Here is a 12,788-nt window from a genome sequence, read left to right as displayed (position 1 = left end):
AAAAAAAAAAAAAAAAAAAAATGGAGTCTGAGGATGGAACCATAGAAGGGGACAGAAAACTGGTCACCTGTGCATGTGATGGGATTGAAGGGAAAGGTTTCCCCCCTCCTCCCCCACCCTGCCCGCCAGGTGTCCCCCGGTCACAGCTCCCTCCACCAACCTCTATTCCCCACTTGCAGCCTGTACCCTGGCTCTTCCCACAGCACCCTTCCCACCCCCGGGCCTTGTGGGGAGCAGGCAGGAGGAATTCCTGGCCTGAAGTCAGAGGAGGTGCCCCGGCAGGCAGGCAGGAGCCCTGCGCACGCCAGGGGCCGCTCCAAATTCCAGCTCCCACGGCAGCTGGGTTGCCGCCAAGTGAGGCCAGGAGAGGCAGGCACCACCCCATGACAGAAGCCAGGAGGGCACAGGGGAGGCTGGGCGGCAGCAGAGAGCGTTGGGTGACCAGATGGGGAGATGGAGGCCTCCAGGCGCCTAAGTCAGCCCAGACTCATCCCAGACGGCCAGGGACACTTGGGGACAAGATGCGGCACGGAGCAGGTGTCAGTCTACAACCAGAGTCCAACATCCAGGAAGAACAGAGTTCCTGGGGCTGGGTGGGACCCGACTGCCCTGGGCTGTCCTTGCCCCCTGAGCCTGAGTGCTGCCCAAGGTGAGCCTGGGCCATTCAGCCCCTGTGTGCACAGTGGGCAATGGGAGTGGTCACTAGGAGAGCAGAGCCAGTAGCCTCCTAGGTCTGCTGCTGTCCTGTCCCCTCCCCTTCCTGGGTCACGGCCAGGTGTGATAGGCTCAGGCAGCAGCGCCTGCCCAGCACCAGCTTGGAGCCACCACCGACCCCCACACCATCGCACCTGACCTTCACACTCACCGGCCACCACTGCCACCGCCTCTCCCCTGGCCCCCAGAAGTGTGACACTCCCAGTCCACAGTGTGGTGTCACAATGACAGAAAACCAGGGGTTTAAGGCAGGGTCTCACTATGTAACCCAGACTGGCCTCGAACTCGCATCAATCCTCCTGCCTCAGCCTCCCAAGTGCTGGGATCACAGGTATGCACCACCACGCCTACCTCCCACAGCACCTCTGAACTAGAAAACTCTAATACCACACATTCTGACCACCAGAAAAATCCCAGGACCAGGGAATATGGCAACATTTCTACCTCAGGCCCAAGAACTGTGAGAACCAAATAATTTCAGGGACACAGCATCTTCCAGAAACAGGAGCTTAAGTAAGGGAAGCTTCAGGGACTCCTAGAACCAGACATTTCCTCAGTAACAAGGTAGCAATCCCGTTATTCAGGGGACAGGACACTGCCCAGACTCGCGGACCTTTAGGGAACGCTGAATGACGCCTGGGGGAACCCTGAGGAAGACAGGGGCACTTTGAGCACAACCAGAGGCCCAGGGCCTCCCCCTAACTCGGAGGCTCTCTTCACTTTGTCAGAGAGTGGAGCCAAGAGAGAGAACGCGGATGCCAAGGCGGGCGGCGGGCGGCGGGTGTGTGGTCACCGGGGGTGGTGGCAGCTCTCCCCTCCCACAGGCCGTTAGGAGCTTGGAATTTCTCCTGGCAGGAAGGGCCCACCCTCCTTGGAATGGAGAATAATCCTTGGCATCTGGCCCCTGAGGCACACAAGGCCTTTGACAATCAACCATTATTAGCTCTCTGACCCACCTCCAGCTGGATGCAGAGGGGAAACTGAGGCAGGTGGAGCCTTGGACTAAAACATCTGTGTTGGCCTCCGTGGATCCCAGTCGTCCCATCCCTGACTGAGGAATGTCGGGCAGAAAGATGCCATTGGGGCTGGGTCAGTTACCAGTAGGGGACTGGGAGCTGAGACCAGAGAGGGCAGTGGTTTCCCCAAAGTCGGCCAGCACTGTTGCTCTTTTCCTGTTCTGTTTTTTTTGGAGAGGGGGTCTTGCCGTCTAGTTCAGGCTGGCCTTGAAATCTATGTAGCCCAGGCTGGCTTCAAACTCATGGTGATTCTCCTGCCTCAGCCTCTGAAGTGCTGGGATTACAGGCTTGTGCCACCAGGCCTAGTGACACTGCTGTCCTTTGACCTCACTGAGGTTCCCGGCAGGCCATGTCCTGTAGGAGGCCTCAGGCTCACTCTACCTTAGTGTCTTTCCCAAGCCCCAGCAGCGCCCTTACTGCTGCTTTCTGGGAGAGTTCCTGCAAAAGGGCCCTAAAGGGTCTACTTCCTGCCCGTGCACCTCCCGTCTGGCTGTGGCCTCCAAGCCTCTGCTGAGACACCTGCTGTGACTCCCCACTGGCCAAGACAAAGTGCAAGCAGCCTGGCACTCAAGGAGCCCGGCCTGTGCTGCCCTCTGGCCTAGTGCCCATCCTGCCTGGCATGGCCCCCCTCTGCCCTCTGCCACCTCTGAAGCCTTTTCCCTCTCCACCTTTGCTGGGCCGATCACCTCACACCTGGGTGCTCGGGGGACGCCTTCCTAGGAGCCCTCACTGCATCCAGTGCTGGGAAGTCCTGCCTTGGTTCATCACATTCAAGCAACAGTAGCGGGAAGTAGAACCAGAGTCTTCCCCCTATTTCTCAGATTGGGAGACTGAGGCACAGTGTGGTTGACCCGCTTCCTCGAGAACACACAGTAAGGCGCAGAGCTGACACGGGAGCCCTGAAGGCCCAATCCAGAGCCATGCGCAGTCCCTTCAGTCCCCGCACCTAGGAAGGGGACGGACAGGGACCCAGACCCCACAGCCTGGGGAATCCCAGGGTGGCTGGGCCAGGGGCCCCCTAGCTCAACCCGAGGTCCTGAGATGTCCCCTGTCCCAGAAGCCACCGCACCCGCACACCCATCACGTGCAGGCCACACGGCCGCAGACGCCTGCCCTCGTCTGCCCCTGCTGCAGGAAGCCCTCTACTGTCCAAGCCTGTTTCGCTTCTGCTTTTCCTAAATTTGCACTGAGGAACTTGCTGCTGCCTTGGGGCTCTCGCCTCTCTCACACACACTTCAGACCACACGCCCCCCACTTCTCTGGAAGCCTGGATGATGGTGACCAAAGTAAAGGTCCCTGGTCTCATTAGCCCGATGAGCAGATGCTAAGGCAAGGGACAGAGGCCAGGCAGGGTGGATGGGGATGAGAAGGGGTGTGGAGGTGGGGCAGAGGACGAGGTGGCTGTGCACATTTCTAGGGGGTCAGCGGGCCAGGAAGAGGGATAGCTAGTGCAAAGGTCCTGAGGCAGAGCCAGCCCAGCCTTTTAAAGGAACAGAAAGGAGGCCAGTGTGACTGTGCATCAGGTTGGGACAAGGAGGGAGGTGAGATCAGGCAGGCACAAGGCCCAGGCCACTAGGCTTTTTTTCTGCATCCAGTGGGAGCTATGGAGGGCTTAAAGCAGAGGAGGGCTGCAATTAGAATAGGATCTTCTCATTGTTGCTATTTTGGGTTTTTTTGTTTTGTTTGTTTGTTTTTTTTTTTTTTGGTACCAGGATCAAACTCAGAACCATGTACTTGAGAGGCAGTTGTGGTGCTACTGAGCTAAATCCCGGTCCTTGTTTTGTTTTGTTTTGTTTTTTTTCAGACAGAGTCTCAGGCTGTGCTTGGACTCACTATGTAGCCCAGACCGGCCTCCTGAGTAGCTGGGACTACAGGCATGTGCTACCACTCTCAGCTTACCACACGTATGGGAAGGAAATGAGAAGGTATCACCATATCGTGGCCTCTTTTCTGTGCCTTGCTCCTTTGCAGTGACACTAGCAGTTTCCTCTTGTAGGGATTGAGCAGCTGTAGCTCCTGACTCTGCCCAGCAGGACAGCGCTCCCTGACCAAGGAGACCACTCTTTCTTTTTTCATGTCTCTGGATGATCACGACTTCTGGATTGTCCTCAGGATCTCACATGAATGAGATTTTCAAAGATTAGCCAGGCCTGGCATGCCTGTAATCCCAACAAAGTTAGGATGGGGGCCCAGAAGGTCCAATCCAGAAGGCTGAGGCAGGAGGACTGCCATAAATTCAAGGCCAGCCTGGACTACATAGCAAGACTGTCTCAAAAAACCAAAATAATAAACAAATGAATAAACATCTACAGATCATTTAATCCTCACTGTAGCCCTAGGTTCAATCCCCAGCACTGCATAGTAATAATAATGAATGAATGAATCCTCGTTACAGCCCTGAGAGTGGCAGACTGGGGCAAACTGAGGAACCCTGACTTCCTGATCACAGTAGGCACTTCAGAAATGCTGTTGACGTATGAATAAACACACAGTAAGGAGCCACAGAAAGCCTTGGGTTAAATGTATCCATAAAGCATTTAGAAGGATGCATTAGGCTTTCCCTCCACAGCCTCAGACGACCCTTTCCCCTGCCCCCTGGCCCGGATGCTGAACTCTAGGGATGTCAGTCTGGCCCCTGGGCCACTTCCGGTTGGGGTGGTCAGCAGTGCATGGCAAGTGCTGCTCACGCAGCGCTGGAAGGAAGTTCCTGATTTGCAGTAGTTCCGGTGTAAGCATGGGATGGCCCATGACTGCGTGTGAACAGGCCTGAGCAGTGCCTCGAAAGTAAGAGTCACGGGGTGGGGGGCAGGATGGGGCTTGTGTCCATGTTGGGGTGTGTCTGCGGGGGCCGGCGTCTCCCTGGGAGCCGTGGGGTGGTGGGGGTTATATCGCCCTTCCTCCTGTGGAGGGAACTCAAGCACACCCTGCCGGGCCCACGACTGGGTGTGGTGAACCTTCAGCAGTCACAGCTGTCATCATCACCAGCTGTGACCGTCGTCTGAGTCTGTCTTCTGCCCCAGGCCGGGTGAACAGACTCAGGACCGGCCGGGTGGCAGACATGCTGGAGGGGTCCACTGGTGACCAGGTGATGGCCGGTGAGGGAAGCAGCCCCTGCCACTGGCATCAGGAAGACAGCAGGTCGCAACATGAGTGGAGCTAGGGCAGGAGTAAGGGGATCCTGGGCCGCAGGGGCTGTTGGGAAGTGTGGCCTCCCTTTCCTCACCAACCCTGGTGGCTCTGCTCAGTGAGGGTGGCATAGGACAGCGAGTAAGCACTTAATTCATGGGGCCTGAGTTGGAATCCTGCTTCACCATCCTAGGAGTGAGCTGGGGACTCATTCCTTGGCCTGTCTGTGCCTGTTTCCTTGAGGGCTGTTAGGATCATCTGTAACTGGCCCGGCTGGGGCATTCAGAAGCCTCTGAACCACACAGAACCTCATTTTACCCATCTGGGAAATGGGAATGGTGGCTGCAGAGACTAAGACCTCTGAGAGTTTAACACAAAGCATGGTACACAGTAGGCGCTCAATAAATGAGCACTTTCCTCCCTCGAGCCAGAGTGTACTGTCCACTCCCCTGCTAGCACAGGTCCTGCTAAGGAAAGCCCAGGCTCAGGCTCCACTCGGTCCTGTATGCTGTGGACACATTACCTGTACTCTCTCCACCTGTTTCTGTGTAGCCCAGACTGGCCTTGCACTTGTAGCAATCCTCCTGCCTCAGCCTCCCAAGAGTTGGGATTACAGGCATGTCCCACCATGTCTGGCTCTCTCTACCTCAGTTTCTGATCTGTAAAATAGGGTAATGATAGAACCCACCTCCAATAGGCACCTTTTGCTCAGGAAAGCGCTCAATGCCTGATAGGGACTGGGATAGTTACGCCTGCGGCTGGCACCACCCAGTCAGTGAGCGCATAGGTCCTCATTTGAGTGTGTGAGTTCCGGTGCCAGAGGTTTTGCATTCTTCCTTGCTCTGTCCTGCACTTCCTGACCCTGGCCGTTGCTTCCCTGCCTCCCAGGAGTTTGAGTCCTGTTCCTCTTCCCTTGATGGTCCAGGCTGGGCTCCTGGGCCTGGCCCTGAAGGAGGAGCCACCTGGGAACACAGGCTGGACCAGAAGTGGCCCTGGTGCCGGAGAGGTGGCCATCCTAGGTGCCAGGCTGGCTGGCAGGAAATGGCGTGGAGGGAGAACAGGGAACCCAGGAAGCTTCTGGCAAGTAGCGGCTTGCAGCAAGCTACTGGAGGGGGCTCCAGGGGCCCAGAGGGGAGGGGACAGAGGGCAGAGCTTTGGGCCTTGTCCCACCCCGCAGGACCCCGGCTGGCCACACCTCCAAGGCCTGGGCCATCTCCAGGTGAGCTCCATGAAGACATTTGCTCTGTTGTGCCTTTTAAGGCAATGGCAGCTGCTGTGGCCGTCTCCCTGTTCCCACTTGCTCAGAAATTCCCAGCAGGTATTTTCTTTTCAGGAGGATTGGAATGAAGTTCCATGTTCTGTCACCACAGGATTCCGGTGAGGCCCATCAGGGGGTTCTCGTGAAGGCGGCATGACAGGAAGTGTGTGCCACAGGCAGTGGCAGTGTGCCCTGAGCAACATGACAGGGCACCATGACCAGCACCCCACCAGCCCGACCCACAGTGGCCAGAACCCCAGCAGAGATGCAGGGCACCACCACTGTCCCTTACAGAGGTGGAGGTTGCCAGGCTCAGCGCTAGGGAAGCCGGGGCCTCCCGCAATGATCAAAGCCCCGGGTTCTCACTTGGCCCAGGACCTTTGCACAGCTATTCCTTCTGCCAGGGCATGGTGCCCACAGGCCCACAGGCCAGATCCTTGCACCTTCAGGTGGCAGACAAGCCTTACACTCTATTCCAGCGGCCTATTTCTTCACATCAGTTACCACTTCCAAAGCCATCTTGTCTATCTTCTGCTTCGCAACTGGGACCTTGAGAGAAAATACTCCTTGGATTAACAACAGCCTCAGGGGTGGTGGCTCTTCCTGCCACCCAAAAGCGACTACTCTCTGCCCCGTCCCTGCTGAGGTAGTGAGCACCCGCTTCCTCTCTGGGCGGGAGTCCTTGGGAAGTGGCCAAGGTCACCCCACTGACAGGCAAAGGTGGGGGAGCGGCTGGCCGAGGGCGTCTCACATGTGTACCTCGGGGCGCCTGCAGCCCCCTGCCTGGTAGACTGGCCTGGGCCTTTGCTCTCTGGAACCCAGGACAGTCAACCTGGCCACACCCCCACACCAGGGAGAGCCCCGGGGCAGGGTCCAAGGTCCAACCAGGAAACCTCAGAGCGGTTTTCTCCGCTACCCAGGCTGGGTGGGAAGCAGGGCCAGCCTAAAGGTGGGAGGCCACAAGCCAAGGCCAGGGAGTTGGTAAGGAAAAGGGGTTGACACGGGACCCCTGCACAACTCAGTGCCCAGGACTGGACCTGGGAGACAATAGGCACCTGGGGACACACAGCCCAGATGTCTGGGGTACCCAGTAAGGCCCAACTCCCTGGGTTGTGCAGGTCCCAGGAGACTGCCCAACAGCCAGGACCTCTCACAGGGACAAGGGCTAAGCCCAGCTGAGGGGGGGACTGCACACTCTTGACCCCTGGCGGCCACAGCCTGTAAATGCAGCCCCAGCCAGGACACAGGGCTGGCTACCTACCAGGTAGGTCTTTCCCCTTACCAGGCTCCCCAAAACACACTTGGGAGCTGGGTGTGGTGGCGGTATGCCTGTAATCCCCGCACTTGGGAGGCTGAGCCAGGAGCATCTGGAAGCCAGCCTCGACTACATGAGACCTCAAAAAAATACCTGTGGAGCCTCAAGCCTAGACCTTCCCCAACAGGTCTATAGTTTGAACTCAGGTACAGGCACCATGTGAAGGTTCACTCCATCCCGCTACCGTTTCCCCTTTAGGTACGCCAGCTGCTGAGGGCCCAGGTCATTTGGGTGACTGCCCAGTGGCCCTGAGGACAATCAGGTGAGGCAGCAAGATGCTCCCTATGTAGAACTGGGCAATGCTTCTTCCGGTGAGCTCCTGCACAGCAGGATGGGCACCTTCTGTCCCGGGGGTAGACAAGTCCAGGTCATTGGTGTGCACCAGGGCCTTCCCAAAGCAAACACTCAGCTCTACTTCTGTGGGATGGCCTCTCCTGCCGAGGGCCTCAAACCCAGACCAGAAACCACCCTGCATGGATCAGTCTACCTTTCTGTACACCAGGCAGGCCCAGGGCTGGCTGTACCCATGTCAGCCAATGCTGCCGAAGGTACCAGAGAACACCAAATTCCACTTTGGCTCTCCAAGCAGTGTGAAAAGCAGGCCCTGGTAGCTTCCAGCGTATAGCCTGTTACTCCAAGTAATGGCAACAAATACAAGTCACTGGGAAACATTTTATTGAGACCCCACCAGCTGCCAAGGGTGTTCCTGCCGTTAGGCACCCTCTTCCTTGGCAATCCGGTCTTTCTTGAGTGGTCCCTGTAGAGACAGGACAGGGTGGACAAGGTTAGAAATGAAGAAAAGAGGCAGCAAGCAGCACAGGTACCCACAGCTGGGGGCCGAGGTCTCTGCAGACACGACACGGGAACGAGTGACTTACCATGAACGCCTTCTTCTCCTCCATGGTCTGGAAGCGGCCATGGCCAAACTTGGAGGTGGTGTCAATGAACTTGAGATCAATCTTCTCCAGAGCCCGCCGTTTGGTCTGCACCAGCAAGGACTACAGGCCAAAGAGGGTGGTGAGTGTGGCTCACAGAGGAGCCCTTGGAGCTCCCCCAAGACCCCAGCACCTGCCCCAGGGGCTGATGGCAGAACAAAGAGGCAGAGGCCAGCCAAGGCCAGACTGGGCATTTCCTTCTCAGGCCTTCAAAGCCTGCCTGTGTCAAGGGAGTGCACCGAGGCCCCTTCCTCTGCTCTCCCGTCTGGCCCCATGAGCCTCCACAGGAGGGCTGAACACCACTCACCTTGCGCAGGGTGAGCACCCGCTTCTTGGTCCCCACCACACAGCCTTTCAGCATGACAAAGTCATTGGTCACTTCACCATAGTGGACAAAGCCACCCTGGGTTTAAAAACAAGGCCATGAGTCAGCACAGAAGAATGGGGACAGTCACCCCAATTCACATAGTCCCCAGCCAAGTGTTCTCAGAAGGAAGGCAACAGGGAACGGTTCCTCAGTGTGTGACTCGGGCGCTGTGCCCAGCGCACATTCCAGGGCCTCATCACAGAACAGCTGGGGGCCGGGCAGGGACCAGTCAGCGACTTTACAGCTAGATCGGCCAACAGCAGGCCTGCCTCTAACCCAACAAGAGAGGGCAGAGAGGGCCAGGGCTCTCTCCACACCCAGGCCAGCTCCTCACACTCACTCACCAGAGGGTTGATGCTCTTGTCAGACAGGTCGTAGTCGGTGGAGGCGTTGTTCTTGATCAGCTTGCCATCCTTGATGAGGTAACCCTGACCAATCTTGTAGATCTGACAAGAGAAATGAGTGTTATACAGCACCAGGGAAAGGCAGAGCCAGAAGGTCCAAAGGGATACCCAGACACTACACCATTAGGAGCTGGGCACGGCAGCGAATGCTTGTAATTTTGGCTACCCAGAAGGCTGAAGTTTGATCCCAGACTGGACAACTTTGTGACTTAGCATGTCCTTCTTAAGAAAAAAAAAAAATCCACCCCAACGATGAATGTAACTATTATATATCTAAAATGTACCAATAATAGAAAGAAACATTTCACACCAATATTTTCACAATTTTATAAAGACCTTAAAACCCAAACTGTAAATGCGAAATGTTTTGATGCAGATAATATTGCAACTAAAAAATAAATGAGGGCTGGAGATTTAGCTCAGTGGTTCTGGCGCCTGCCTTCCAAACACAAGGATCCAAGTTCAATCCCCAGTACAAAAAATAAAATAAAATTAAAAAAAAAAGTAAAATGAAAAGGGCAACTGAAGGGAAAAAAAGATCTGGAATAAAGCTCAGTGCAAATACTGTAGGTATAAGCCCCAGTAAAAACAAATATATATATCAAATAAATGCTGCGGCATAGCTCAGTGACAGGCCCAAGTTTGATTCCTGGAGCAGTCAAAAACGGAGGGCAAGTCCGTTCCCTGCACCGGCCTGACCCATAAGCAGACACCGTGGTGTGTGTTCCTCCCGGTAAACGCCCAGAGGACTGGGCACTCTTAAGATGTGGAAAGAGACCTGAAGACTCTCCCTTATGGGGTGTTTGTTCACCCCCAAGTCTCACCAAGCGTCGGCCTCTCCCGGCGGAGAAACTGACCACTGAGCAGTGTAACTAACATCCGCACACCCAGCACAGCCCACCCTTTCCCAGAGAAGGCCAGCTCACCTTCTTGTTGATCTCCGTGCGGTGATGGTAGCCTTTCTGCCCAGCACGTGCCACAGAGAAGGCCACTCGGGCAGGGTGCCAGGCTCCAATACAGGCAACCTTGCGCAGCCCTCGGTGGGTCTTGCGGGGCAGCTTCTTGGTGTGCCAGCGACTGGTAACCCCTGGAAGACACATGTCATTACTGTTCCATCAGTGGTCTGGCCCTTCTGGCTGTGAACTCCCCACCAGGGTTCAACTGTGGCGCTGGGGCCTAGGACATTAATCAGAGGCACGTGTTGCCCAATGACTGCTTAGATTTGAGCCACAGGAGGGAGCTGGCCGTGCTTGTATTAGCCTCCCCATCCCTACTATCCAGTTGGACCCCAGCCTAGACAGGAGCCACATTTCCAGGCTCCCCTCTGCTTTCTGCAGTAGTCTCCTATGTAGAGCAGGACACCGTCCTACCTCACAGGACCCTGCAGAAGGCTGTTCTCAGAAGGAAGGCAACAGGGAAAGATTCCTCAGTGTGACTCAGGCGCTGTGCCCAGCGCACATTCCAGGGCCTCATCACTGAACAGCTGAACCACACACTGCCCCAGGGTTAGCAGAGAACACCCGGGCCTATGGCAATGCTTACCTTTGTAGCCTTTGCCCTTGGTCACCCCGATGACATCGATCATCTCATCCTGCCCAAACACCTGGCTCACAGGGATCTGCTGCTCCAGCCTCTCCCGGGCCCAGTCCAGCTTCTCAGCCACGGTGCCCCCATTCACCTGGATTTCCATGAGGTGGGCCTTCTTCTGCCGCAGAGGAAGCAGGCGCATCTAGGAAAAGGAGCAGGCATGGCTTAGCCCTGCCTCAAGGGCTCCTCTGGTGAAGGAACTGAGGCCGGGGCATGTAGTCTACAGTATAGGGACCACCTTCATTTTGCAGCAGGAAAAATTCTGGTGCTGGAATCACCGATGGGGCCCACACCAGGCCAGGCAGATTGAAGGAGATCCTGGGCTCCAAGCAGCCTGTGTTCCCACCCATCACTGACTTCTCAGCCAGCTCCTCTGGAGTTTGCTATAGACATCTATACCGAGCTTTCAGTTGAGGGCCCTTCAGCAATGGTGACACACAAAAGGCTGTGCTAGTACTAGTACCTCTGTCCTAACCACACAGTGCTATAGTGAGCACCTGCAACCACAGTAGTACCAGAAAGGTGGTTCCCTCAAATCCGATTCACATGGCCGTGGCGAGCCAGCACCTCCCCATTGTGGAGCACCTTCAGGTGGTGTCATCAGCAGGGTCAGTCAATTCAGTTTTTGTGAACTAGATTACAGCTTCCCTTGCAAAGAGAATCAATACACAGCACACTCTGCTGCAGAGGAAGCAGCTTATCCAGCGCAGGACCCGGACAGTATAGGCACACCAGAAGTGACCCCAGAAATGCAGGCCAGGAAGCAACTTCCAACTTCACACAAGCTGCTAGGGGACTATCACCTCTATTGGGGAGTCATCTCCAAAGAACGGATGTTAGATATAAAAATCTCTGGGAACTGACATCAACCAAAAAGTCACCAAAAGGCATCTTTCAGGGGACTCACAGCCTCAGGTGCCTACCTAGCAACATGCACGACGCTTGGTCCCTAGTACAGCAGTGTGTGTGTTTAACATCCCCAAGCCTTGCGTGATCATACAGGCCACCTCCAAGACATCAAGCAGCACGCTGGATGCTTTTTTACCTGGGTGTGGGCGATAATGCGGATGACCTGGCAGTACTTCTTCATGCTGCTGAAGTCCTTGTCCAGCTGCTTCTTGCCCATGTCATCCTGCCATTTCTTGCAGTACTTGGTGAAGGCCTTCTTCTTAGATTTATGCCTTCAGGAGCAGAGCAGAGTTGGGGGAGGGGGCCAGGTGCAAGCCTTCATCACCCCTTGCGGGGAGAGCGGAAGGCACACTGGCACCACGTGGGGATGGGGCTCATTGCCAGCTTCTAAGGAGCCTTTTCCACTGGCAAGCGGAGCCTGGATGGAGCTCATCGGGCAGAGCCGAGCGGAGCTGAGCAAAGGGCCACAAGGTTAATAATACAAGCCACAAACATTCAAAACACAATTCTTGCTCCAGGGTATCAGAAAGCTCCCTTTCTCTACACCTTGGGGTGGGTGGATTAGTCTCACAGTCATGGAGGAAATGGAATTCAACCCAGGGCTAGGGGCCCTTGCCACGATCACCAGGGTGGAATTATCCTGCTCCTGTCTCTTGGTATCTGGATGGATTCACACAACCCAACAACCAGGCAAACTGGGTCCTCGGCCAACCAACACCCACCGACTAGGTTGCACAACGAAGATGTCTGCTCCAGGGAGCACCCTTTTCAGGGGGTGGGCAACTAAGCCTGAGAATAGAGCAGCTCCTTCCTGCTAGAGTTGAGACACGGGCGCTCCCTGGTCTCCAGCCCCACCTAGCGACCGCACACCTGCGCCCCACTTACCAGTTCTTATAGAAGCGTCTTTTGCACTCATCACTAATATGTTCAGCAAAGACAGTCTTGAAGGACCGGAGGCCTCGAGGGGTTTCCACATAGCCCACGATGCCTACAACCACCATAGGTGGTGTCTCCACAATAGTCACAGCCTCCACAACTTCCTTCTTGTTCACCTCTGTGAAAAAAGTTGTCAGACTTGAACGCACTGGCAAAAAATGCCCACAAAGGGTTTTGCAGAAAGTAGTCAAGTGCCTTTTTTTTTTTTTTTTTTTTTTTTT

General features: G+C 55.6%; 1 protein-coding gene and 3 non-coding genes across 4 annotated transcripts in view; all 4 read right to left on the bottom strand.

The window, feature by feature from the left end:
- Positions 1-8,087: 8,087 nt before the first annotated feature.
- Positions 8,088-12,788, bottom strand: part of Rpl3 (ribosomal protein L3) — a 6,673-nt gene continuing 1,972 nt past the window's right edge. The window contains exons 3-10 of the mRNA XM_010612739.2: positions 12,517-12,685; positions 11,768-11,903; positions 10,678-10,864; positions 10,062-10,222; positions 9,076-9,177; positions 8,672-8,767; positions 8,308-8,427; positions 8,088-8,186 (exon numbers count right to left, since the gene is read on the bottom strand). Coding sequence (XP_010611041.1) covers positions 8,142-8,186; positions 8,308-8,427; positions 8,672-8,767; positions 9,076-9,177; positions 10,062-10,222; positions 10,678-10,864; positions 11,768-11,903; positions 12,517-12,685 — 1,016 coding nt within the window. The 3' untranslated portion in view covers positions 8,088-8,141. The remainder of the gene's footprint in view (positions 8,187-8,307; positions 8,428-8,671; positions 8,768-9,075; positions 9,178-10,061; positions 10,223-10,677; positions 10,865-11,767; positions 11,904-12,516; positions 12,686-12,788) is intronic.
- LOC117286980 lies at positions 8,844-8,939 on the bottom strand. Its single transcript, XR_004518179.1, has one exon. It is a non-coding gene; the product is annotated as a small nucleolar RNA U83B (small nucleolar RNA).
- LOC117286979 lies at positions 10,526-10,619 on the bottom strand. The gene has a single exon (XR_004518178.1). It is a non-coding gene; the product is annotated as a small nucleolar RNA U83B (small nucleolar RNA).
- LOC117286986 lies at positions 11,904-11,959 on the bottom strand. Its single transcript, XR_004518185.1, has one exon. It is a non-coding gene; the product is annotated as a small nucleolar RNA U82P (small nucleolar RNA).

The sequence above is a fragment of the Fukomys damarensis genome, unplaced genomic scaffold (genome assembly GCF_012274545.1).
Source record: "Fukomys damarensis isolate Sample0158 unplaced genomic scaffold, DMR_v1.0_HiC HiC_scaffold_19, whole genome shotgun sequence".
NCBI lineage: Eukaryota > Metazoa > Chordata > Mammalia > Rodentia > Bathyergidae > Fukomys > Fukomys damarensis.
This window is presented reverse-complemented; position numbering and strand designations above follow the sequence as displayed.